The 27,995-nt window shown below is 43.8% G+C and overlaps 1 protein-coding gene across 2 annotated transcripts in view; it reads left to right on the forward strand.

Annotated features, from left to right (window-relative positions):
• Positions 1–27,995, forward strand: part of UNC13B (unc-13 homolog B (C. elegans)) — a 252,964-nt gene that overhangs the window by 202,070 nt on the left and 22,899 nt on the right. For both annotated transcript variants that reach the window (XM_011980107.1, XM_011980108.1), the window contains exons 11-21: positions 10,869–10,915; positions 14,223–14,301; positions 17,082–17,156; positions 19,617–19,836; positions 21,134–21,361; positions 21,960–22,101; positions 24,137–24,306; positions 24,737–24,852; positions 25,198–25,361; positions 26,016–26,166; positions 27,896–27,964. In XM_011980107.1, the coding sequence (XP_011835497.1) occupies positions 10,869–10,915; positions 14,223–14,301; positions 17,082–17,156; positions 19,617–19,836; positions 21,134–21,361; positions 21,960–22,101; positions 24,137–24,306; positions 24,737–24,852; positions 25,198–25,361; positions 26,016–26,166; positions 27,896–27,964 (1,461 nt within the window). The remainder of the gene's footprint in view (positions 1–10,868; positions 10,916–14,222; positions 14,302–17,081; positions 17,157–19,616; positions 19,837–21,133; positions 21,362–21,959; positions 22,102–24,136; positions 24,307–24,736; positions 24,853–25,197; positions 25,362–26,015; positions 26,167–27,895; positions 27,965–27,995) is intronic.

Consider the following 27,995-nt stretch of genomic DNA (forward strand, 5'->3'; position numbering starts at 1 on the left):
TTAAGCCTTTGCCCACTTTTAAATTGAGTTTTCTTTCCTTTTGCTTCTGAGCTGTAGTAATTATTTATATATTCTGAATATAAGTCCCTTATCAGTCTTCTTCCCAGGCACTGAGAAATTATTTCAGTACAGCAACAATAGAAACAACAAATATCAAAGCAATACTTCTTACAAACTCTTTAAATATTGGTGGAGTTGATGTTAGCATGAGCACCAGTGATGAGGACACGTGTGTCTAACTCTTCAGCTTGCAGAGTTTCCTTTCTGGGCTGCATCCTTCTAGGCAATGCAGAAACTTGTGGTGCCGTGGTAGGCAGGTGGTAGTAGCAGCAGTCGTGGTGAATAGAAGGTTTTCTAAAGCACCAATAAGAAAGCAAGCCACAGTTCTGGGTCCTATCCAAGACTCTGTCTGGCCTGAGGGCTGCAGAGAGAATCATGGACAGGGTGCTCCAGCACTCCCATGCATAGAGCAGGACAAGCACACAGGCCAGACTCTCAGCAAATAGACTTCACTGGAGCAGTCCCCTAAGCTAGTAAACCGATTCAGTATCACAGAGACTACCAGGATAACGAAGCATTTGAAAACTCTGCTTTCTTTACTGTTCTGCCTGGGATCTTTTAGGGCCTAAACTTACTAGTTATAGCTTATGATTAATTTGAGTTAGTTTTCATCTTTTTTTCCTTGGTATGTGCCAGGTACTGTTTTAAATACTCTCAGGTGTATTGTATAAAATTCAATTCTTTTATTCCTGTCACTCCACCAAAATAGCTTTGGTCAGGGCCATTAGATGTCCATCATATTGACAAAGTAATGGTTCATTTTCAGTCTTCTTTTTATCAGTCAGCAATTTGACACAGTTGATAATCACTTCCCTCTTTTTATTATAACAGCTTTATTGAGTTATAATTCATGTGCCATAAAATTCACCTTAAAGTCACTTAAAAAGTATAGAATTGAATGGTTTTTAGTTTATTCATAGTTATGCAGACATCACCACTATCTAATTTCACAACATTTCCATCACCCCATAAGAAACCTCTTACCCATTGGCAGTCACTCGCCAATTCTCTTTGCCCCCCAGCCTCTGGCAACTATTAATTTACTTCCTGTTTCTATGAATTTGCCTATTATGGACATTTCATATAAATGGATTTATAAAATATGTGCCCTTTTGTGTCTGGCATAATGTTTTTAAGGATATTGTAGCATGTATCAGTACTTCATTTCTTTTTCTGGCTAAACAATATTTATTGATGGATATTTTTTTAATCCATCAGTTGTTGGACATTTGAGTTATGGTTACCACTTCTTGCCTATTATGAATAATGCTGCTATGAACATTTGTATACAAGTTTTTCTATGGGACTATATTTTCAGTTCTCTTGGGTATTTACCTAGAAGTAAAATTGCTGGGTCATATGGTAATTCTGTTTACCATTTGAGGAACTGCCAGACTGTTTTCCAAAGTACTGTACTATTTACATTCCCACCCGTAACAGATGAAGGTTCTAATTTCTCTACATCCTTGGCAACACTCGTTATCTTTTTTATTATAGCCATCCTAGTGGATATGAAGTGGTATCTCATTGTGGTTTTGATTTGTGTTTGTCTAGTGACTAATGATGTTGAACATCTTTTCATGTGCTCATTGGCCATTTTTCTGTCTTCTTTGAAGTAATGTCTATTTAAGCCTTTGCCCACTTTTAAATTGAGTTTTCTTTCCTTTTGCTTCTGAGCTGTAGTAATTATTTATATATTCTGAATATAAGTCCCTTATCAGATATATTATTTGTAAATATTTTCTCTCATTCTGTGGGTTGTCTTTTCACTTTCTTAACAGTGTCCTTTGAAGCATAAATTTTTTTATTGTTTTGTTTTTTCAAAAATCCTGTTGGCCAGGTCTGGTGACTCATGTCTGTAATCCCAGCACTTTGGGAGGCCAAGGCGAGAGGATCACTTGGGCCCAGAAATTTGAGACCCGCCTGGCCAACATAGTGAGACCTTGTCTTTACTAAAAATCAAAAAACAATTTTTTGTGCTAAAATATACATAACATAAAATTTATTATTTAAACCATATTTTTTTCTGAATGTTATGTGAAACATTTTAACCATTTAAAAATGTATAGTTCCATAACATCAAGTACATTCATATTGTTCTGCAACCATCACTACCGTTCATCTCCAGAATGCTTCTCATCTTGCAAAGCTGAAACTCTGTACCTATTAAATAATAACTCCTCACCTCATCTCACCCCAGTCCCTGGTAACTGCCACTCTACTTTCTGTCTCTATGAATTTGACTACTCTAAGTACCTCATGTAAGTGGAATCAAATAACATTTGTCCTTTTTTGACTGGCTTATTCCACTTAGCATAATGTCCTCAAGGTTCATCCATGTTGTAATGTGTCAGAATTTCACTTCTTTTTAAGGCTGCATTGTATCCCATTATACACTTATATCACATTTTATTTATCTGTTCACTCATCAGGACACACATTGCTCCACCTTTTGGCTATTGTAAACAATGCTGTTCTAAACAGGGGTATACAAATATCTTTTTGAGTCCCTGCTTTGGTATCTTTTGGCTATATACCCCAAAGTGAATTGATCGAATTATATGGTAATTCTAATTTTTTGAAGAATCCCCATACCATTTTCCATGGTGGCTGCACTGTTTTACATTCCCACCATCAGGGCACAAGGGTTCCTTCCAATTTCTCTACATTTTCTTCAGCACTTGTTATTTTCTGTTTTTTTGTTTTTGTTTTTGTTTTAAGTAATAGCCATTGTAATGAGTATGAAGTAGAGCACAAAAGTTTTAAATTTTGATGAAGTGCAGTTTATCTATTTTTTTCTTGTTTTGATTGTGCTTTTGGTGTCACAGCTGAGAAATCATTGGTTAATCTGAAGTCAGAAAGATTTGCTTCTATGTTTTTTTTAAGAGTTTTGTTTTGTTTTGTTTTGTTTGAGATGGAGTTTCGCTCTGTCGCCCAGGCTGGAGTGCAGTGGCGTGATCTCGGCTCACAGCAACCTCTGCCTCCTGAGTTTGAGCAATTCTTCTGCCTCAGCCTCCTGAGTAGAGTAGCTGGGATTACAGGCATCCACCACCCAGCCTGGTTAATTTTTTGTACTTTTAGTAAAGAGGAGGTTTCACTATGTTGGCCAGGCTGGTCTCGAACTCCTGACCTGAAGTGACCTTCCTGCCTTGGCTTCCCAAAGTTCTGGGATTACAGGCTTGAGCCACCGCACCCAGCCAGTTTTGAGTTAATTTTTGTGCATAGTATGAGGTAGGAGTATGCTTAATTCTTGTACATATGGATATCTAGTTGTCCCAGAATGATTTGTTGAAAAGATTACTCTTTTTTCATTGAATAGTCTTAGCACTCTTATCAAAAATCAATGACTATAAATGTAAGAGTTTATGTCTGGACTCAATTTTATTCTATTGATATTCAGTCTTTGTGCTCAATTCCTTCTTTTTGAAACACTTTCTTCATTTGGCTTCCAGAACACCTCTCTGTCTTGGTTTCCCCCTTTCCCCCAGCATTACTGGCCATTCCTTCTTAATTATCTTTGCTCTTCCTCTCCCCAACCTTGTAGCATCCTAGGATTCAATCTTGACTTCCTATACTTACTTCCTAGATGATAATCTTTCAATCCCGTGAGTTTCATAAGCATTCCCAGGTTTACATCTCCAGCCCAGACATCTTCCATGAACACCAGACTCCAAATCCACCTAACACCTCCATATGGATGTAAAAAGGCATCTCATTTGACATATCCAAAACCAAACTCCTGATCTTTCTTCCCAAGCTCCTGCCAAACCTGCCTTTCCTATTGTCTTTCTTACCCATCTGTGGCATCTGTATTCTTGCAGCTACTCAGGCCCAATCCATAGAGTCATTCTTGACTCCCCCTTTTCTCTCACAACCTGTATTCAGTCCATTAGTAAATTCCACTTCCTCCACCTTTAAAAAATATCTTGAATCTTGCCACTATTTCTACTTCCACTACTGTCATCCTTGTTTAAGCCACTGTTTTCTCTCATCTAGATTACTGCAATGGTCTCACTAGTCTCCCTGCTTCTAGAATCTTGTTCCTCTACAGTCTGTTCTCACAACAATCAGAGTAATCCCCATAGAGCATGAGTCAGGTTATATCACTTCTCTGCTCAATGATTTCCTGTCTCACTCAGAATAGACACCAGCATTCTTACAAAGGTCTGTAGAGCCCTATTTGAACTGGTACTTTATTGCAAACTTGCTGTTTCTCCACACCAATTATGCTCTCACCTCAGGCTTTGCATTTGCTATATGTTCTTCTGAAAATACTTTTTCCCAGAACTCCAAATGACGACTTTACTAATTTCTTTCAAGTGTCTGCTTTGATAGCACCTGTCAATGAGGCCACCCTAACAACCTGTTTTTAGACTTTTAATAACAACTCTACCTCCATCATCGGGGGGCATTATCTTTTTCCCTTATCTGAATTTTTCAGCAGAGTTCCTATCACATGTGACATAGTATATTGTTATTTCTTATGGAAAGCAGACCCTGGAACAAGAATGCCTGTTAATGAATTTTGGCTTTGCCACTTGCTGGCATCTTTCTTAACCTCTCTGATCTTCAATTTAATTATCATAGAAGTGGAGGTAATAATGGCATTTACCCAGTGTGGAGTTGTGAGAAATAAATGAGCTTACCCAAATAAAATGCCAGATACAAAGTAAGTGTTTGATTAGTATCAGCTACTATCATCATCTTCATCATTGTTTATTATCTGCTCCTCTTACAAGAATAAAAGCCTCTCAGGATCAGGGAGTTTGTTTCATTCATTGCCACATCACCAGCACTGACTGAGAACAGTGCCTAGTGTGCACATTAGGTTCTTTTAAAATTTTTTTAGTTAAATTTTTTTTTTAAAGACAGAGTCTCAGTCTGTCACCCCGGCTGGAGTGCAGTGGAGTGATCAGAGCTCACTGCAGCCTTGATCTCCTGGGCTCAGTGGATCCTCCCAACCCAGTCTCAAGTAGCTGCACTGCACATGCAGGCACATGCCACCACTATAGGCATATGCCACCACACCCAGCTAATTTTTTCATGTTTTGTAGAGATGGGGTCTCACTTTGTTACCCAGGTTGTTCTTGAACTCCTGGCTTCAAGTTATCCTTCCTCCTGCCTTAGTCTCCCAAAGTGTTGGGATTATAGGCATGAGCCACCATGACCAGTCCTTAGTATAATAGGTTCTTAAGAAGTGAATCCTTGCAATAACGCTGAGAGGTAGTTGTTCTTATACCTATCTTTTTATAGGTAAGGAAATGTAGGCTCAAATAAGTTGAGCATCTCAAGTCTTTTGTCTCTCAATAATAGAGTTAAGATTGTATTATTGGGTATACTGAGGGGAGGGCTGGTGAGGAGGAATGTCACTTCCTTATAAAATGGACTGTCTGAAAGAGTGACAGAGATCATTCTTAGGGGGTCAGGGGTTTTCCTGCAAAGCAGTTGTTTTGCAGACATTTATAACTTAACCTGCAAACAAATCTAAGTAGAAAAATCCTAAGGCATTTTAGGGAGTTAGGAAGCACAGAAAGTTTGATTCTCAACAAGAAAAAAAATTGTTTTTTAATGTTTGTCCAATGGGTGGGACAAACTGAAGAGCCAGTATAGCAGTTCCTCAGGGTCTGGAAATGGTACAGGCTACTGGTTAAGAGACTTATACCTTCTCTGGTTGGGCAGGTGACACTTCTTAGAATAGCTGTTGTTTTCTAAGTACTGAAAGTTATAGTTTTCTTTTACTACATACAAATGATAGGCGATGTGCTAAGCCCTCAGGCTACAAAGGTGAAATAATATATAATCCTTTTTTTTTCTGAAGAAGTAGTATAAAGTGAGAAATAGTATAAAGGAAGATGTTTATACAGACATCTACAATATACGATACTACAAAACAGTATTAACGACATACTGCCTTAGAAGTATGGACATAGAATGGTGGAGACTGGGGCAGCTAGTGGAGAGGCACCTAATACTACCTTGGGAAGGAAAGCAGATAAAGAAATTTCACAGAGTCATTAGTATTTGAACTAAGTCTTAAGGAATATGCCTGAGTCCACCCAGTAGGCTGGGTGTGGGAGGGAGGTGTGAAAAGTCTCAGATGTGATAGACAATGTTCAGTAAGACTTGAATACAGGACACGTGAGGAGCGGAAGGAAAGTAAGCTAGAACTGTAGGGAAAGTACAAATCTTGAAGCACTTTCTGTGCTACAGTAAGCAACGGGGAGAATTGACGCAATTAAGCAAAGAAAAAAATGCGATCAGAATTTTGAAATGGGAAATGTGGAGTATGGATTGGAGAGGAGCAAGTCTAGTGGCAGAGAGGTCAGCTTGGAGTCTCCTGTTATAGCCCAGTTAAGAGAAGATGATAATGGCAGTGTGAAATGGAAAGGCAGGAGTGGATGCCAGAGATATTTAGGAGATAGAAGGTACAGAGCTGAGTGATTGGATAGGGACAGAGTGCAGAGAGGGAGAGATCCATTGTCTGGCTGGGGACAGGAGGAGAAGTTTAGAGATGGAAGATACAAGTTTAGTGTTTGGATATGTTGAATTTGAGCTAAGCATGCAATATCTAGGTGATACACACTAAACAGTGGTTAATGTGTTGTGATAAAGTAGGTATCTGAAGGTTAGGTATAACTCCTTTGAGAAGTGGAAGAAGGACCTGACTAATGGAATGGAGAGACTTATCAAGTGACACAGAGGGCCCAGTTGAAGTTAAAAATCTGCATCTATTTGTTCTGGTTCTCATCTGTACAATGATGGGACTTGTCAAGGCATTGTATGTTAAATACCATGAGAAGAATGAATGTAACTTAGGTGCACTAGGATGGCCTTATTAACTCTTGCTTGGGTGGGCATCAGAGAAGGCTTCCCAGAACTGTGTTTTGGAGGAAGAGTTGAATTTTCCTCTATGGAAAGGTGGTGTGAGATGCTATTTCAGGCTAATGGAACAGAATGAGTAAATAAATATGTGGGGTTTTGAGTATGTGACTTCTTTGTGAAACAAGACAATTAGATTCTAGGAATGTATATGGGGTCAGGAAAGAGGCAGAGGAGAGGAATTTGGGGATTTGGGTCAGATCATGGAGAGCCTTGATGATTCTGTCAATGGATTGATTGGATTTTAGTCTTTAGGCATTATGGGGAGATCTGTGGGGAACAGAAGGACACAATCAACTTTGACATGGTTGTAGAATGTATTTAAGATAGTGGAGGGGGAGAGGTACATTTCCATTTTGAGTCATGGGGTCAGTGAAAGGATTGTTTGCCTAATTTTCTTACTCAAAGGGAACACATTATCCTGGGGGGTTGGGATGTAGATATGGAAGAGGTATGTCCCCATTCCAGGAAGTGTCTTTCTCATCTTTCCCACCTTCCTGGAGCTGTACTGTTTTGGAGGATTCCTGGTCACCTAGTCCAGGACAGGTGACCCATTAAGTAGGCAGAAATAGCTTGAAAAATTGGGAACCTGTGAATTCGATTCTTGAATTCTCCCCTCTACTTGTGATGTAATATCAATGGGCCTTTAAAAGAGAAAAGAATGTGGTGGGGCACTAATGGACCGAGGTGGGTGGACTTTCCTTACAGAAGGAAGCCTGTGGGCCTATCCATGTATGGCCTAGAAGACTGTATAGACTCTGATGAATAGGAAAGGAGTAATCTTTATTTTTATCCTGTTATGGCTTTATTGGACCCTTCTGGAAATGTCAGTTTCCTTTAGAGTATTGTCCTGGGTTTGATAAATAATCAGATTTGGGATTGCAGTCATGGTTTTATCATCTAGATCACTGTGATTTCTATTAGGAAAGCAGCCAGTCAGTGCCCCCAGGCCTGTAGCCATTCAGCATCCTGGTTCTGGACTTAACTCCAGGCCCTACCCTGGCCCAACTTAAGTTTGGGTCTGAGAAACGGGCCAAAGCTCATTGGGTGAATGCGTGGCCAAGCCTGCATTGCAAAATGGAAAAGGCTCAGCCACCAGGGCCTTTGGAGTTTGAGGACTTATACCAGATCTGGAATAAGCTCATGTGGCTTCTGAGGAAGGAAATCACTCTGTGCTCAGCCAGCTTAGATAGCCTGTTGAAGTGGTCCTTGGTAACAAAGCTGGTCTTGCAGTCTTGGCAGCCCTGACCCTTGATACAGGCTACTTTGGAAAGGGGAAAAGGATGACTGGAACCCCTGGGTAGATTTTGTCCCTTGATTTAAGTAGCTCCAAGGATGTTCCAAACTAAAAAGCCTGGGCCAGCAAATACAGGTAGAAAGGATTCTGGAAGCCAGTCAGCTGGGCTCTGTGAACTGCCTAGTTGTCCCGAGGACCTCTCCCTCTCTTCCATGTCCGTCGGAGTTTAGCTGGCATTTTCTTTGGGTTCCTTACTTATAGGACTGAATCTACTAACCTTTCTGCCCTTTTTTTCTGCTCTTTCTCTCCTTGCAGAAGGAAAGCGAGGAGCCCTTCAGGTTGTGCCTATGACCCTTTGGGTCCTTTTTTGTCTATTTCCCTCCCCTCCTTCCCGAACACTGTATGTGTGTGTGTATATGTGTGTGTGTGTACATGCACATGTGTGTGCATGATCTGTGCCTCTGAGCTTTGGCTCATGCAGTCTATTTTTCTGAAAAGCAGTTTGTGTGCATGCTCCTTGCTTGTGTGTGCTCCTGCAGATATCCCTGGAGCACATTGTGAGAATGTGTGTGTACTAGCATGGATGTGCATTCAATGTAGCATGTGTGTGCTTATACTTATACCCAGTTTGACTCCCCCAGACACTGATTACCCTCCTTTTCTCCTACTCTGCTCAGTGTGTGTCCATTTTCTACCTGTTGCTGCAAACTCTGGCATATGCTGTAAAACCTTGGCTGAGCCTAGCACGCATGTGTACTTTGTATCTGAGAGCAGGCTTTGCTGCAGGCATTTCTTGCCTCTTGAGGCCCTAAGTGTGAAGGTACTTGTGCTCTGAACAGGCTTCCTGACCTCTCTGTTGAGCACAAGCTTCTGTAGACCTGTTGTGTGGTTTCCCCAAACCATATGAATGCATAGTATACTAATGCCCTGTGCTTGCAGGCACCGGCTTTTGAAGACCATGAGGATTTGCTTTGCCTGTGATTTGGGCCATAGTAAACATTGTGAATCCTCCTCAGATGAGTTTCTGCAGATCACTGTATACTCTGAAGCTTGTATTCTGAAGCCATAAGCCTAGGATCCATGCTCACCATGTGTTTCCTTCAGACACAAGTTGTATGTGCTGTGTGTGCAGGCTTTTGCAGACATATTGTTATCCCCTCTGAGCACAGGAAATGTGCATGATCTCAGGCTCTCAAAGACTTTTTGTGACTTTGTTTCCTTAAGCTCGGTGGTTTCTGGCAAATATCTCACTCTAAGTAGGAAATAAGAATCTGCTGAGTGTGGTGGCTATTGCCAGAGGGAAGATAAGTTCTGGTTGGTAAGATCTGGGGATTTAGGGATTGGCTCCCCCACACTCAACCCTTACCCCTTCCATAAGCAACCTTAGAAGACTTGCAGTTTTTCTGTTACTTCCCACCTACTGTTGTTTCTTCTATACTATCCTCATTGTCTTTCGCTTCAGCCACTTCTGGCTGCCTTTTGGACCTGGCCCTCCCATTACCAATATCATCCTACCTATAGAAAGGATAGGAGGCAGATGGGGTGGAATGGGGGCTCTGGGCAGTAGGGAGATAGGCTTGGTTAAAACATAGACAACCTAAGAGGAGTCTTAAATCCAAAATTCATGTAAGCCTACTGCTGACCCAGGTAATTCTCCCTCACTTTTCCATCACCGTTAGCTCTGTCCTGTCTGTCCCTATTTTCCTTTGTATTGCCTCATTCTATCCATAACTTCTCCCCACTTTAGCTCTCCAAAACATCGCTCACTATTCAAAGCTAAGCACCTTAATTTTGCCTCCCTTCTGGAGCTCGTTTGCTCCAGGATAGTTAGGAGGCAGGGAAGTTGTTGGGGGTGGAAGAAAACAAGGAGGGGCAGGAAGCCCCAGACCTGTTAGCCTGAAAAAAGCATGTGCTATTGGATCTCTGGAGCACTCTGGCAGCTTTGGAACTCTCTGCATGCCGCTTGAAGGATTTGCTTTTGTTTATTGTGTTTTCTTTTGGTACAGAAACCTTTAAAAGGTGATTTTTGAACTGTTCCCTTCCTTGAATTATTTGGTGCCTCAAGTTTTGACTTCTCATTCTAGGGCCTATAGAATTAACTAGAATGATAATCCAAGTGTCTACCCTGGGTTCTGTTGTTATATAGAATTTATTAAATGGAGAGAATATACTCAGTGTCAGTGAGTCAGGGGTTCAAGGCACCCAAACTAAATCCAACCACAAAATGAGATAGGAATCCAGAGAGACCAGGTCTGACTCTGGGACATTAAGGGAGTTTAGGAACATAGCTGGAAGAAGACTGGACTGTATATGAAGGTGTTCTTTTGCTTTAGTGAGGCCTGGAAGCCTACATAGGCCCTTCTCCTGTGCTTGGTTTACTACTGTCTATACCAATGGCTCATATAAGAGTCATATGAGTTCTGCCATTCCAGTAGACTTTAGTCCTGGGACCTCAGTGAGCCAAAGCTCCCTTATGTCCTATTCACCAAGGAGACAGGTATACCACTCATTTCGGCAGCCTGCTTGTTGCCCTGGCGGATCAGGACATTGGTTTAGATGTCAGACAGGCTGTCACCACATGGTGAATGTGACTTACACTGCTCTGGGCTTGTATTCTACTGCTCGCTGCTTGGGTTACAGGCAGTCTCCCATCTTTCCCAGGATCTAACTTGTTTCCTATCTCTTTTTAAAGATTCCAGATGATGGTGACCCCTCTCTGCCTCAGTGGCTCCCGGAAGGGTAAGTGATTCCCTGCAAGATTTCTGTGGATTGTATTCAGTATCTCTTGACGCTTTTAGCTTTTCCTCTGAGAAGCAGGGGAAACAGCTTCATAAGCTGCATCCTGGGGAAGGAAAAGGTTCCACTATAGGTTGGTTGCTTCTCTGAGGCAGAGGAGAGAACTCTGCTGACGGAGTCCTCGGACGCAGAAGAGGGATCTTTGCAGAATGGTTACGCTGGGGCAGGGAAGGGAGCTTTGGGGCCTTCTCATCCTTGCCTCTGTAATTTCTGGTCCATCTTTTCATAGTGGTGATATACCCTTTAGGTAGAGCAGAGAGAAATTAGAAAAATATCTGCATTTGGAAACATGTTATTTCCATTTCTTTTGTTTTTTAATTTTTGTGAGTGCATAGTAGTCTATGTGTGTGTGTCTATTTATGAGTTACATTAGATATTTTGATACAGGCATACAGTGTGTAATACTCACATCAGGGTAAATGGGGTATCCATCACTTCAAGCAGTTATCCTTTCTTTGTGTTACAATCCACTTATACTCTGTTATTTTAAAATGTGCAATAGATTGTTGTTGACTGTAGTCACCCTGCTGTGCTATCAGATAGTAGACGTTATTCATTCTGTCCATTCCACTGTTGATGGTGTGGCTGATTAAGTTACTCCCTAGGCTTGGTCCTGTTCCAGCTGTTGTGAGTCATCTACTTACTCCATTCCACTGTAGTCAGGACATAAGTAACATCCCTTTCTGAGCTCTGTATGTTCTGTCTGTGCTTCTTGTTTGGGAGTTTCAGACCCATGTGATTGTACCAGAGTCATTTTAAGCTGCTCAATGTGTTATTAAAGAGAGAAGAGAGTTCAAGTACCTTCCCATTCCCCACTCCTTCCCACAAATATCACCAATTACTTATCTGTACCTTCCTTTTCCCTTTTTCCTACGAAGGCTTCTGACATCAGAATTTTCAGTAGTTGCTTCCTCTTGTGGCCAGGGAAGAAGAAAGATCAGGTAGATGGTCTACTACATTTTTACATGCTCCTTTCCCTTGCAATTTGTTGTCTTTAAAAAAAAAATTTTTTTTTAACTTTTGTTTTAGGATCAGGGGTACATGTGCAGGTTTGTTATATAGTTAAACTCGTGTTACAGGGATTTGTTACACAGATTATTTCATCACCCAAGTACTATAACAATAGTTATTTTTTCTGCTCCTCTCCCTCTTCCTACCCTTCACCCTCAAGTAGGCCCATGTCTGTTGTCATCCTCTTTGTGTCCATGTGTTCTCATCATTTAGCTCCCACTTACAAGAAAGAGCATGCAGTGTTTGGTTTTCTGTTCCTGCATTAGTCTGCTGAGAATAGTGGCCTCCAACTCCAGCCATGTTCCTGCAAAGGACATGATCTTGTTCTTTTTTATGGCTGCATAGTATTCTGCGGTGTATATGTACTATATTTTCTTTATGCAGTCTGCCATTGATGGGCATTTAGCTTGATTCCATGTCTTTGCTATTGTGAATAATGCTGCAGCGAACATACTCATCCATCTGTCTTTATGGTAGAACACTTTATATTCCTTCCTTCCGGTATATACCCAATAATGGGATTGCTGAGTCGAATGGTGGTTCTGTTTTAGTTTTTTGAGGAATCGCCACACTGCTTTCCACAATGGTTGAATTAATTTACACTCCTACCAACAGTGTATAAGTGTTCTCTTTTCTCTGCAGTTTTGTCAGCTTTTTTTTTTTTTTAGTTTGTCTTCTTTTAATCAAGAGTGAATCATTGAATGAGCTACTGCCTTCTTTTATTGAAAGATTGTTTATGTTAAAAAAAAATTTCTTGGATTAAGAGATACATATTGTAGTTTCTAGAATTAGCTACAAAGTTGTGGCACCAGTTGCTTCAATGATCTTTAGTTTTTTTTCCTTCTAATAATTGTAAACTACATACATGTCAATGGGACATATCCAGACTATTTTTAAATGTAGCCATGCAGTAGTTTTCTAAATAATTCCCTATTGTCTTTCTTCCTTTTGTTTCACCTTAGTCCTTAGAAGCTGTCCTAAGTATAGAACTTCCCTCGGTCTGGTAATCTCATTAAAAACAAAGCTCTCTGCCTATGTTCAGGGAGTTAGTTTATTAGAAATCAGCATATTGAATGGCCTGTTTCAACTTCTGTACTTGACCCAATTTGTGGTTCCATTCTTTGCCTAGATAGCTACAAGTACCTACTTTTTCTGTTGGAATATTTCTGTCTTTAGACCAGCCATGGTATACAGCCCAGCTACCCAACTTTCCCAACGTCTTTGCTCTCATTAAAACCGGGTATATGAGTTCTTTTCATTAAGGCCAGAGAGTTTTTTGTTGCTCATCCATCTCATTTTATAGAAGTATCACCAAGGCCTAAAGTGATGAAGGAATTTTGGGAGAAGACATAGTACATTAATAGAAGAACTGGAGTTAAAATCCAGGTTATCTCAGTGTAATTTCTTTTGGGTACATTTTCTGTTTTTATTGCATATTGTTATAAAAGAACAATAAAATTAATCAGTATAGAAAAGGTATAAAAGTTTTAGAAATATCCAGCTGCTGTAGCTGTAATTTTTCCCCAGGCTCTATTGATTTGTCCATAGGGCTAGGCCACACTCACAGAGTCCCTTTGCTGTTTCCTTCCTAAATGGTGTTTTGTTTTGTTTTTTTCCCTTAAGTGGTCTGTTGGAAGTCTCCCATACCACCTCCCCTGCTTCCACTTGATTATGAGGGCTCCTTTCTCCACGGAGAAGGCTTTTCTTCAGGAGGCCTAGGTAGAGAGAACTGGTGACTCTTTTACTCTTGGTTGGAGATGGTGTCCTTCTATGTGCCATTATCTGGTGGTCTTACTCACCTAGACTCTTGCCGTAGAGCCACCCTGTGGGTTCTGTTCTAGCACAGGCTTGGCAAGACTTATCTTTGAGGAGCAGTGTCTTTGCCTTGAGTTTGGGGAGAAGCCCTCTTGAGTGCCAATTACTACCTTGCCTTATGGAGCACAAAAGTGCCTTCAGATAAACTGAAATGCCTTGAACTATCACTGTGGGATAAAAGAGGCTCAGTCCTCAGCTGAAACTGTAAGAGCCACTGAGGGGTACTGTGAGAACAGATTCTATTGCTCACTCTTCCATGGCTTTATTTCCCTGACTTTCTGTCTTCCCTTCCGGTCTCAAAGGCACATGATAGAGGTCAGTTCATCTTCCTCTGGGGAGAGGGAGAGCAAGGTGAATGGAACACTGAACACCAGTTAACTCAAAGCAAGACTGAAGGTCCTGACATATTTCCTTCTCTCCTCAGGCCAGCTGGAGGGCTCTATGGCATTGACAGCATGCCAGATTTACGCAGAAAGAAGCCACTGCCACTTGTCAGTGATCTGGTGAGTGAAGACTTTTGTGCAGGTATAGGCAGTAGCCTTGGGGTATCCCCCATTGGGCCTTGACAAGCTGTCAGGATTGGAAGTCGTCCATTTAATGACTCAAATTGGTCTGATGATCAATCATTTAAAGCCTTCTGAGACTTAGCAATGGCTTCACAGGGACTGTGTTCTACCTCACTCCCTAGTCGGAGTCCTGAATTTATTAGCTCAAGCTCCTATCTGGAATATTTGTGGCTTGGGCTCTCAAAGTTAGGATTTTGTGTCTTCCTATAGGCATCTAGCTCTTACAGGTATCTCTACAGCCTTCTTTGATGACCTGCAATGGAAACTGCCTCCAGCCCTTGACCTAGATCATTGAGCTTGGTATGGGATGAGCATGACTAGAGCTTGATGCCTTCTTGGAAGTCAAGCAAAAGTTCTTCTCAAGACATAGGCTTTCGAGACTATCTCTGTAACCTAGTGTCAGGCGCTGAGAGGCAATGATAAAAATTTGTGGAATTGAATTGAAACAGGCTTAAGAGTTAAAGCTGATTCCATGACCTCCTCCCATCCTCCCAGGATGACCAGAAGCCCCATTCTGGGTCATACCTTGTGAGGCACAAACAGCCCAAGGAATTTTCTGTAGCCTTGTGGGTAGTTGGGGGTGAAGTGAGGTCCAGGCTCTCTCAGAGCTCTAAAGCCAGAAATAGGGTGTAAGGGTTCGGTTAAACATGAACCCTTTTCCCTTATTACCATTTTCTGTTTCTGTTTTCTTTTTTGCTCTCTATTCTATCTATTGTTTTTCCTATCCACTCCTCTTCCCTCTTCCCCATTTCCTGCTCCACTAGTTTCTCCCTCCTTAGTTGACTGAAAGTATCATCTGCCATTTTCTCTTCATCATTTTTCTTCCCTTCCATTATTTCTTACCATTTGTTCATCTTCTCCTTTCTCTCTCTTTCTCTCTTTCTCCTTCCTTCCTTCTTTCTTTCTTTCTTTCTTTCTTTCTTTCTTTCTTTCTTTCTTTCTTTCTGTCTTTCTGTCTTTCTGTCTTTCTGTCTTTCTGTCTTCCTTTCTTTTCTTTCTTTTCTTTCTTTTCTTTCTTTCTTTCTTTTTCTTTCTTGAGACAGCATCCCACTGTGTTGCCCAGGCTGGCCTTAAACTCCCAGGCCCAAGTGATCCTCCCGCCTCAGCTTCCCAAAGTGCTGGGTTACAGGCGTGAGCCACCATGCCCGACTCCTCATTTCTAATGTACCTCTTCTACCAGCTCTTCATCTAGCTGGTTGAAGATAAATTCTGATGCCGTCTCTTCTTCAATACCATTTTCCTTTCCTTAATGTCTCATCTCCTCTTTTTTCTCTTCCTTTTCTTCCTACTTTTTTTCCTCATGCTTTCTCACTCTTTGCCCACAAGCAAGTATCCAGTTTATTTCTTGCTCTCCCTCTCTGTCTTTTGCCCTATCTTTGGCTTTATGGCATGATACTCCTTAGAGTAGGTACTCTAGGCTTTGGGTCCTAGCCAGTAGTCTGGATTGAAGACAGTTTTTAGTGGACAGAAGCAGAGTGGATTGGGAAATGCTTTGCACTATACAGAAGAACCTCTCAGTTGCCTCTGAAAGTTTTCATGCCTTTTCGGGTCTTTAATATCATGTTGTTCCTTTCTCTGCTGTCCTCTACACAGGCTATGGTGAGTGTCTCCAGAGCCCTTTCCCAACCTCTTTAAAAGTCTGCATCCCTGGCTGGGTGCAGTGGTTCACGCCTGTAATCCCAACACTTTGGGAGGCTGAGGTGGATGGATCATGAGGTCAGGAGTTCGAGACCAGCCTGACCAACATAGTGAAACCCTGTCTCTACTAAAAATACAAAAAAATTAGCTGGCAGTGGTGGCGGGTGCCTTTAATCTTAGCTACTCATGAGGCTGAGGCAGGAGAATCACTTGAACCTGGGAGGCGGAGGATGCAATGAGCTGAGATCACACCACTGTACTCCAGCCTGGGTGACAGTGCAAGACTCCGTCTCAAAACGAACAAAAAAAGTCCGCATCTCAAATCACTTGGGCCCTTCCCAGCTGTTCCTCCTGCTCAGGCTGATATTTTGACTTCTGTCTTCTCAGTGTCCTCTGCCTTTAGGAAACCATGTGCCTCTCCAGGGGCTGCCCCTAAAGCTTGGGCTTGGCAGATACATGGGGCCCCCTATGCAAGAGCGTGGCTAGCAAGGTAACCCCAGCTCTCAGACTTAACTCCCTGTCCTGCTTGATTTGACTGAGGCTTCAATGCCCCTTTCACTTGCCAAGTGCCCTACATGTAGACCTGCTGGCCTCTGCAGCCTCCCAGGGATTATATGGGCTTGGGGAGGTGCCAAGGTATAGAGGTTACCATGGAATCATTTTTCTCCATGATGGCTCTTGAATGTGACTTTGACAGAGTTGTGTGTCTCTGTTATTCTTAATTACCTTTTTTCTGCTATAGTTCTAAGCTTTTCATTTTCCTTTTCCTTCCCATAAACAAGGAGTTTCTGTGGGGTAGGACACTAAGAAGAGTGAGGGAAAAAGAAACTCTTTGGATGATAGATACCCTGAAGAAAGTGCTGTTCTAACATAGTTAGAGAAGCCCCCTGAGGGCCTTGGGTTTTGCATCTTAACCTGGGACACTTGTCACCTGTTAGGGCCGTTGCTGTGAGTGACAATAAAAATAGAAAGTACTGTAGTAAGCTATAGTCAAGTGGCTTTGGTCACTGAAGCTCCCTTCCCAGGACTTTGCCAGCCCTTGGTGGTGGTCAGGGCTAACAGCAGATCTTCCCTCACAGTCACTGGTCCAGTCTCGGAAGGCAGGAATCACTTCTGCAATGGCTACACGCACTTCTCTTAAGGACGAAGAGCTGGTAAGTAACCCATGTGCTTTCATAAGTCCACTGGTCTCAGGACTGGTGATCATCTCTGTAGTCATACAATTAATAACTGGGAATTCTGGGAATTCAAGAGTGCTGGGCACACATTGCTGATGAAAAAGACAGATAGCATCAGGTGTTAGTTTTCCACACTGGGTAAGGCTCTAAGCGAGTCTAGATCAGAGGGTAAGCCCAAGTCTCATGTTGAAGGGTGTGACCGCTGAACTCAGGGTTTTATGATGGACCGAGTACCTTCTGTTTTCTTAGAAAGTGTAAATGCTGGAACAAGGCTCAGATTTAGCACCAGGTCCAACCTGTGTTGGACAACCAGGAGCACACTGTACTGTGGGCCTCATTCTGCTAGGCTGGGCTATGGGCTGGGCCAGGATAGAGCATCTTCTTCATTGCCAGAGGAGACATGAAATCAAGGTCCTGATTGTCCCACAGGGTCTCAGTTCTGGTATCTCCCTGCAGAATCCAAAAGTCATGGGGAACAGCCATGGTGGCTTACGCCTGTGATCCCAGCACTTTGGGAGACCGAGGCAGGTGGATCACTTGAGGTCAGGAGTTCGACAAGCCTGACCAACATGGTGAAACCCCGTCTCTACTAAAAATACAAAAATTAGCCAGGCGTGGTAGCATGTGCATGTGATCCCAGCTACTCAGGGGCTGCGGCGTGAGAATTGCTTGAACCTGGGAGGTGGAGGTTGCAGTGAGCTGAGATCGCAGCACTGCACTCCAGCCTGGCGACAGAGTGAGACTCCGTCTCAAAACGAACAAAAAAAGTCCGCATCTCAAATCACTTGGGCCCTTCCCAGCTGTTCCTCCTGCTCAGGCTGATATTTTGACTTCTGTCTTCTCAGTGTCCTCTGCCTTTAGGAAACCATGTGCCTCTCCAGGGGCTGCCCCTAAAGCTTGGGCTTGGCAGATACATGGGGCCCCCTATGCAAGAGCGTGGCTAGCAAGGTAACCCCAGCTCTCAGACTTAACTCCCTGTCCTGCTTGATTTGACTGAGGCTTCAATGCCCCTTTCACTTGCCAAGTGCCCTACATGTAGACCTGCTGGCCTCTGCAGCCTCCCAGGGATTATATGGGCTTGGGGAGGTGCCAAGGTATAGAGGTTACCATGGAATCATTTTTCTCCATGATGGCTCTTGAATGTGACTTTGACAGAGTTGTGTGTCTCTGTTATTCTTAATTACCTTTTTTCTGCTATAGTTCTAAGCTTTTCATTTTCCTTTTCCTTCCCATAAACAAGGAGTTTCTGTGGGGTAGGACACTAAGAAGAGTGAGGGAAAAAGAAACTCTTTGGATGATAGATACCCTGAAGAAAGTGCTGTTCTAACATAGTTAGAGAAGCCCCCTGAGGGCCTTGGGTTTTGCATCTTAACCTGGGACACTTGTCACCTGTTAGGGCCGTTGCTGTGAGTGACAATAAAAATAGAAAGTACTGTAGTAAGCTATAGTCAAGTGGCTTTGGTCACTGAAGCTCCCTTCCCAGGACTTTGCCAGCCCTTGGTGGTGGTCAGGGCTAACAGCAGATCTTCCCTCACAGTCACTGGTCCAGTCTCGGAAGGCAGGAATCACTTCTGCAATGGCTACACGCACTTCTCTTAAGGACGAAGAGCTGGTAAGTAACCCATGTGCTTTCATAAGTCCACTGGTCTCAGGACTGGTGATCATCTCTGTAGTCATACAATTAATAACTGGGAATTCCGGGAATTCAAGAGTGCTGGGCACACATTGCTGATGAAAAAGACAGATAGCATCAGGTGTTAGTTTTCCACACTGGGTAAGGCTCTAAGCGAGTCTAGATCAGAGGGTAAGCCCAAGTCTCATGTTGAAGGGTGTGACCGCTGAACTCAGGGTTTTATGATGGACCGAGTACCTTCTGTTTTCTTAGAAAGTGTAAATGCTGGAACAAGGCTCAGATTTAGCATCAGGTCCAACCTGTGTTGGACAACCAGGAGCACACTATACTGTGGGCCTCATTCTGCTAGGCTGGGCTATGGGCTGGGCCAGGATAGAGCATCTTCTTCATTGCCAGAGGAGACATGAAATCAAGGTCCTGATTGTCCCACAGGGTCTCAGTTCTGGTATCTCCCTGCAGAATCCAAAAGTCATGGGGAACAGCCATGGTGGCTTACGCCTGTGATCCCAGCACTTTGGGAGACCGAGGCAGGTGGATCACTTGAGGTCAGGAGTTCGACAAGCCTGACCAACATGGTGAAACCCCGTCTCTACTAAAAATACAAAAATTAGCCAGGCGTGGTAGCATGTGCATGTGATCCCAGCTACTCAGGGGCTGCGGCGTGAGAATTGCTTGAACCTGGGAGGTGGAGGTTGCAGTGAGCTGAGATCGCAGCACTGCACTCCAGCCTGAGCGACAGAGCAAGACTCTGTCTCAAAGCAAACAAAAAACAAAAATCATGGGATGGGGTATGTATCTTTCAGAAATCCCACGTGTATAAGAAAACCCTGCAGGCCTTAATCTACCCCATTTCGTGCACCACTCCTCACAACTTTGAGGTCTGGACAGCCACTACCCCAACCTACTGCTATGAGTGTGAAGGCCTCCTCTGGGGCATTGCCCGTCAGGGCATGCGCTGCAGTGAATGTGGAGTCAAGTGCCATGAGAAGTGCCAGGACCTGCTCAATGCTGACTGCCTGCAGCGTGAGTGCCCTGTGGGGTGAGGGGCAGGGAGTGGGGCAGTAGGGGCTCTGGAGGGGCTCTCCAAAATAGTCTGTGGCAAAGAGCTGGGATGGCTGAACCAATCATTCCCCCAGTCCATCTGATTCTGAAACCCTATCCATTTCATTCTCCCAGTCCACCTGATTCTGAAACCCTATCCATTTCAGAGAAGGTAGGATTCTGAATCAAGGAGCCTTGCCTTTCCAAATAGCAGGTCTTACACTACCTTCTTAAGCACCTTTAGGAAAAATTCTTTGAGCTTTCTGTGGCCTTCTAATGTAGCTAGAATCTCTTCTAGGATTCAGTTGATCCCAGAGACTGAGCTTTGCAGTGTATACAGCACAGCGGCCTTATAGTCCAAATGACAAAAGCATCAGGATCTGAGACTAATGAGAGGAAAGAAATAGAGTTTTGTGGGGTTCCAGGCCCCACAGAGGAACCTCCCGAAGCCTGGAATCTAGGACTCAGGGAAGGCAGCATTCATTGCTTGTTTTTAGACAATAGTGCCAGAAATAAAAGTGTCAAATGAATCTGACAGACGTCCAAGAGGAGAGTATGCCAGACCCCCACAGCCTTGGCTAAATATATGACTTGTCCTGCCATGATGGAGTGGGGAGAATAGGAGCAGGAAAAGCAACAAGTTCTTGTCAGAGAAAATGGTAGGGGTCAAAGTTCATATCTCCTTGCTACCCTCCTGCTTTGCTTGCACTCACTGTGGCTGGACCCCAGGAAAAGCAGGGGTGAAGGAAGTGGAAACTATTTTCCTGCTCTCCAGACCTCCCAGGTATTACCGACAAGCCAGGCTGTAGCACTGAAAGCTTTAAGGATTGTGCTAGGAGAAGGGAAGGTCACCTCTAGACAGACCCACAAGTACTTCATTATCCCAAGGACAGCTATGACATATAAAAGGGGACCAGGGAGAGGCCTTGAGAAATTATTCATGGAAAATGTCCTTTGAAGAGCCTCAAATTGGTGCCAGTGGCATGGCTAAGTTAGACATGAAGAGACAGGTAGGACAGAGTCAGCAGAAGAGATGGGCTCTGAAAAGACTGCCTGAAGACAAATGCTAGTAATGACTTGGCCAAAACCCATCATGAAGAGGTGGCAAGTGCAGGTTCCAGAGGGCCTTTGCCTTAATTGCTAAGAAGTAGCAACCAGGCTGGCTGCATAGTTTCTTCGCTGCTCTGCAGCCTCTCCTGGGCCCCATTCCTCAGCTCAACCCTTGGTCTGGTAGGTGACCTGTTGCTTAATCCTAATTTCTGTTCCTGGCCACGTTCAGGGGCTGCAGAAAAGAGCTGTAAACATGGAGCTGAGGACCGGACCCAGAACATTATCATGGCCATGAAGGACCGCATGAAGATCCGAGAGCGAAATAAGCCAGAGATCTTTGAAGTTATACGGGACGTCTTCACAGTGAGCAAAGCTGCCCATGTGCAGCAGATGAAAACAGTGAAGCAGAGTGTACTGGATGGCACCTCCAAATGGTCGGCCAAGATCACCATTACTGGTGAGCAGGCCACAGTCTGAGGGGACAGGAAGGCCTGGGCTATGGGAATGAGCCTGGGGAAGAAGCATCCTGAGCATGAGGGAGCAAGGGATTGGGAAGAAAGAAAAAGGAAATCACTGGGAAGGAAAGTCCTCATTATTCATCAGTCCTCCTTACCTAGACCGTGGTGCCGGAGAGGCAAGACTGCTATCTGCAAACAACATGAACCATAATACAAGGATTTGCTAACAACCTAACACTGTAGATTGGCTAACAGTTTGATATTACAAGAGGTGGGGGGAGGGGGAAGGGGAAAGTCAGGGGACCAGGGAGTAGTTAACCAGTGGTTTGCTAACTGGGTGGGGCTGAAGCATGTATATATCAGAGGGTATAAGGACCAGTGTAGAGACAAGTGATCAGTTAGGGGTTGGGTAGGGAGATGGGATGCTTGGGCTTTAAAGGAAAGGCTCGTGGCCCAGGAAGAAGAATAAATACGGAGGAATGGGATTATGGTATCTGTGCAAGGAGCATAGACTGCTTTAAGATGGAGAGCATATGAGTAGTGCTGTGGAGGGCTTCTGACCGACTCTGAAGCCTCCTGTACATGCTTGGGTTGCAGTGGTGTGTGCCCAGGGCCTACAAGCCAAGGACAAAACAGGATCCAGTGACCCTTACGTGACTGTGCAAGTCGGCAAAACCAAGAAGCGTACCAAGACCATTTTTGGAAACTTGAATCCTGTTTGGGAGGAAAAGTTCCATTTGTAAGTCACAGAGAGCTTTGTCTTACCTGGGACTGTGTGTATTGGGGGAACAGGATCACATCCTGCCATTCTGGGCTTGAACTTGAAGATTGGGCAAAGGCAGGAGAGAAAACTCCATTTCTCACATGCTTTGCTCAGGCATCAGCCATTCTTTCTCCGGTTTTCTTCTCATGACCTGTTGTGTCAGGGTTACTATGCCCATGCCCTGTCTTCACCAGGGCTATTAAAGGGGCCCTAGGGCACCCCATCCTGCTTTTTCTAGCAGTAGAAAGATTTTACTACTTTACTGCTCAGTGACAGAACCAGGGACTGACTGCCTTATTGTACCTCCTACCCTTGCCTAGGAAGGTACAGTAGGGTTAGGCTCTCGTAAGGAAGGCTGTTATACAGAGTGGGGAGGGAGTGTCCTTGTCCTAAAACTGGGTAATTCTGGCTTGAAAGTGGAAATCTGGGTCCTGAAGTTGCTGTTTCCCATAAAGGTAGTGTTTCTTCCTGCCTCAGCTTCTACCCTCACTGATTTTTTTATTATCTTACCTTCTTATAAACTATTTCTTATGACAGTAAAGGATGGTTATTGAAAAATGACAAACTAATATCTGGAGAATCAACATGCTTTGTCACTCCCCAATAAGGCCTAGGGTCCAGATTTTGGATTTGAATCAGCCAAGCAGACTGGCTATGTAGAGGCCTCCTTCTGTTGGCTCCTCAGAAGATTCATGTAGAGAGGGATTAGGGCCAGCACGGTGGCTCACACCTGTAATCCCAGCACTTTGGGAGGCCAAGGCAGGCAGATCACCTGAGGTCAGGAGTTCCAGACCAGACTAGCCAACATGGCAAAACCCCATATCTACTAAAAATACAAAAATGAACTGGGCATGGTGGCAGGCACCTATAGTCCCAGCTTACTCGGGAGGCTGAGGGAAGAGAATCCCCTGAACCTGGGAGGTGGACGTTGCAGTGCACCAAGATCATGCCACTGCACTCCAGCCTGGCGACAGAGTGAGACTCCGTCTCAAAAAAAAAAAAAAAAAAAAAAAAAAAAGGATTAGGATATAGTAAAATTAATCTCTAATCCAGAGATAATAGCTACTAGGAGAAGCACCTGTTTGAGAATCTGAATAGTTCCTGCTTGAATTCTTCTTATGACTAATTTAAAATCAACTAGCTCTTGGTCGTTTTTGCCCACTTTTAGTAAACAGTTTTTTAAGCTCATTTTCTGTACAAGACACTATACATAAAATAGTGTATCTAAAAATGAATAGAACAATCCCTGGCTTCAAGAAGCTCATTGTTGATGTGTCTATTATCTTCCCACAGAGTGGTGGTTATACTGTAATATTTTAATGGAATGTGGAAAGATGTCATAAGAACATAGGGAAAGGAACAGCAAATTTTGCCAGTTACAACTTTTGGGTGAAACAACAGAACCCAGAAAGCAACAGTTGGAGAGGACAGCTTGAGAGAAGACCTGCGAAAACTCCTTTCTCCAAAGCAAACCTGATAGAGGAGATGACATTTCAATGGGATATGATAGGATAATATAGAAGCTCACCAGGCACGTAGTTAGGCAGATGGGGGAGTTAGATAGAAAGCTAAACAGTTATAACTATATGGGCCTACCATGGGCATGTGTAGCATCTTTACTGACTTCATGTCTTAGGCTCTGAGGATGGAGCTAGCAGTTGCTTCCTGGAGCTCCGTGGCATATCTAGCTGTTTTCCTCTTGGTGTTGCTGATACAGCTAGCTGTATAGGAAGTCAGAATTGACCTGAATTACTCTTCCCTCCACCCCTTGCCCTTTGTTCTAGGACAATAAGAACTGTACAGTAGTAGATAGAGCCACCCAGGCCAAGGAATGAAGAGTCATTTGCTGGGATAGCCCAACTTTTTTGGAACTTTAGTACTGCTGTCCTCTGACTTCTCCACTTCCAGGCCCTCAAGTGCAGCTGTCAGAGCTTTTGGGAGGGAATAGGAAGTAACAGGATTTGGCGCTACTGGGTCTGCCCCTAACAGAGCCTGCCTAATTCTCTCACAGTGAGTGCCACAACTCCTCTGACCGCATTAAGGTGCGTGTGTGGGATGAGGATGATGACATCAAGTCAAGAGTAAAGCAACGCCTAAAGCGAGAGTCCGATGATTTCCTCGGCCAAACCATCATTGAGGTTCGGACCCTAAGTGGCGAGATGGACGTCTGGTACAACTTGGGTGAGGAAACTGGACCCAAGAAAGTTGCTTGGAAGGGAGAGCATGAAGGGGACCTAGGAATAGTCCTTCTACCAAAACCACCATTTGTCCCCAAAGCATATCTCTATACAGAGCCTGTCTTACCTGCAAAGAACTGACTATGGGGAGGGATGGGGGACAGAGGAGTGGCAGTGGCTGCAACTCACTCTGGCTGAATGTTCTCTGGGTTTCAGAAGGCCCTTTATTCTTCATACTAGTGCCTTTGTCGCCCCTCCACACTCCTGTTCTCCTACCCAGGGGTTATTTGTGGAATCTATGGTCACTGGAATGATTCACCCTATATGGTGGGTCCTTGGGTTGGCCCCTTCTTTTCCTTGGGTTAAGCCAGAATGGAACTATCTATGCTGTCTAGTTGCATTGGTGTCAATCTCCAGTCTTCTTTCCTTCCTAGAGAAGAGGACAGACAAATCAGCCGTCTCAGGGGCTATCCGACTACAAATCAGTGTGGAGATCAAGGGGGAGGAGAAAGTAGCCCCATACCACGTGCAGTATACGTGTCTCCATGAGGTGAGCCAGCCCTTGGTAGGTGGGGGATCAGAAAGCACTGCTGGGAGAGGCCTTTGGCCATAAGTAGGATTGCTAGGTGGTTGGAGATCTGAGGCCCGTTTTAAATTTTATCCTTGACTCACTCTGCTACCCTGGAGAACCCAAGTGATTGAACCCAGACTACATTCTCTTCCACTAATGTCAGAACAGCCTACTGGGGCCATAGGAGGAACTGAGCAATGACTGGAAGGACAGAATTTCTGTAGAACCTTCCTTATTCACATTCTCCTGGGCTTTACCACCAAGTTTGTTTTTGTTTTTCATATGTATTTAACCCATTCCCTTTCTCTGCTCTGTCTTCTGCAGAACCTTTTCCATTACCTCACAGACATTCAGGGCAGTGGAGGAGTCCGCATCCCTGAAGCTCGAGGAGACGATGCCTGGAAGGTGTACTTTGATGAGACAGCCCAAGAAATTGTGGATGAATTTGCCATGCGTTATGGCATTGAGTCCATATATCAGGCCATGACGTGAGTCTCTGCTGGGGCGCTGGGAAGTGGCTACTAATCACTGGGGTGTCTAACTAAGGCACACTGACATGGTGGGCAGGTCCTTAGTGGGTTAGCATGCAGTGATTCCTTTCCTTTCCTCTCTGAGCTGGGTGGGATAGTTCTGTACCCCAAGGCAAGAAGGGTATACGTAGAAAGGGAATGTTTTGTCAGTAACTCACAGAAAAGGGAATGTTTTGTCAGTAACTGCCTCAGAGTTGAGGGAACTCTGCAGGGAAAAAGGCATGTGAGAGTATGCAAGGACAAATCTGCCTAGACATCACAGGCCTGAGCAGACAGGATATGTGTGCTCATGTACATGTGTTTGTGATAGCCGGTCTGGCCTAGACTGGCCTGGGGGTCAAAGAGGACACTAAACTGCAGGGAAAGCAGCTGTGTGTGGAGTCGATCAGGACTCTTTAAATGGGAATTCCAAATTGCTATGAGAAGCAGAGTAGCCTTTCTGTTAGTGATGCTGCCCCTAGAGCTGTGCACAGAAAGCAGCCCTAGGCAAGCAGAGGGCAGCAATTGTCCTGACTGTGCTTCACTTAGCCCATAAACTTTTAATGAGTTCCTGCTTGGCTTTTGCTGCAAGCCCTGAAGAGTCTTTGAGGCTGAGGGTGCTGTGTTTTTCAGGCACTTTGCATGTTTATCATCCAAGTACATGTGTCCTGGTGTGCCAGCAGTGATGAGCACCTTACTGGCCAACATCAATGCCTACTATGCCCACACAACTGCCTCTACCAATGTCTCTGCCTCTGATCGCTTCGCAGCCTCCAACTTTGGGGTAAGTATCGTGTAAACACATATGTCTGCATTGGTTACCAATTAATAAAGTTTGATTTTCTTTTTTTTTTTTTTCGAGACAGAGTCTCGCTCTGTTGCCCAGGCTGGAGTGCAGTGGCGCGATCTTGGCTCACTGCAACCTCCACCTCCTGGGTTCAAGCAATTCTCCTGCCTCAGCCTCCTGAGTAGCTGGAATTACAGGCACATGCCACCACGCCTGGCTAATTTTTTTTTTTTTTTTTTTTTTAAGCAGAGGCGGTGTTTCACCATGTTTGGTCAGACTGGTCTCGAACTTCTGACCTTGTGATGCACCCACCCTGGCCTCCCAAAGTGCTGGGATTACAGGCTTGAGCCACCGCACTCGGCCAAGTTTGATTTTTCTTGGCTGGTCCTGTAGAGTTGCTTGATGTGCTTAAAATTCAGGTAGCTACCATTTTGATAGACGAACCTTGTTTCCTTATGGGTATGCAGACTATACTAATAGCCTCTCCACAGACACAAAGAAGAGAAGGTGGTTGGGGGTGGTACCATCTGGGCTTGGCCAGAATCTCTCTGGGCCAACAACTTGGTTGAGTTACCATATTCCATATTCTTCAGTCTTGCAGGTCCACAAATGGACTTTTAAAAATCTTGTTCAATCTGTCTGTGACGGATTCATATTACTTGAGTTTATATGAGACTGATGTCTAAGCAACGATGCCAGTGTGCACTTGAACCTGTCCCTTTTCTAGTGTCTGGACTGTTTTCCCTATCCAGGGTGTGCCCTTCCTGGGGTTAAGGTACCTGAGAAGTTGAGTCATTACTCAAAATGTCACCTGACATTAATTCAGTATAAACTAGATAAAATCATTCTGACCCAACACAAAAATGACCATTTTGGGCATAAAGTTACTGGTATCACCCCAATTCACTGAGTCTGTGAGCCCTGATTTTTTGGTACTAATGAATTTTTTGTTGTTGATAGGGTCTTTCTGTAGATGTGTAATGTATTAAGCCAGTCAAATATTTGTTCCATTTTGCCTCATCTCATTATGTATTGACTTAATCAATATCTACTCATATAATCAATATATGAGTTCTAGGAGTGGGATGCCAACATCCTGCAGGCATATGATTTCATGTTTAATTATATTTTTTCTATGAAAATCAGCTATTAAAATAGTATATGTTAGATATTTTAACATTTAAAAAGTATACACTATGGGAAGTGTGTGTGGAATGTGGTTTAAAGAGAGACCCCTTCAGGCCTGCCCTGTTATCTTTCAAATGCATCAGTTTCTCTCTCCCATCATCACTGCTAGGCTGTGGCTGTATAACTGTTATGTACTACCCCGAGATAAGTCAGGAGACCTCAGACTCAAGAGAGAATGTGTTTGGAGTTTCTTCTTATCTAACTGAGATAAGTTACAGTCCCAAAGGGATAGAGATGCACTGGTCGTGCCCTATTGACTCTTGGATAATCCAAGGAGCCTTTTCTCCTCCCAGGGACTTGGCTTTTTCCTTGCCAGTGTGAGATTTCCCAGATTGGGACAGAGCTGCAAAGAGATAGAACAGGGACTGTCTATCTCATTACACTGTTTGTTGTTCTTCCCATGGGCAGGGATGTGTCTCCAGCCCAATGCCTCCCAACTCTTTCTACTCATCCAGAGGTGGTTCTGTTTCTGTTGTAGTTTAGGGGACTCAGACACAGGTTCTCTATTTCTTCCCCATTATTTGTTTCTCACCCGCAGAAAGAGAGATTTGTAAAACTGCTGGACCAGCTACACAACTCACTGAGGATCGACCTCTCTACATACAGGGTGAGTGAAGACATGGCTGTGGGCAGGATAA

This window comes from Mandrillus leucophaeus, unplaced genomic scaffold (genome assembly GCF_000951045.1).
Source record: "Mandrillus leucophaeus isolate KB7577 unplaced genomic scaffold, Mleu.le_1.0 Scaffold208, whole genome shotgun sequence".
Lineage (NCBI taxonomy): Eukaryota > Metazoa > Chordata > Mammalia > Primates > Cercopithecidae > Mandrillus > Mandrillus leucophaeus.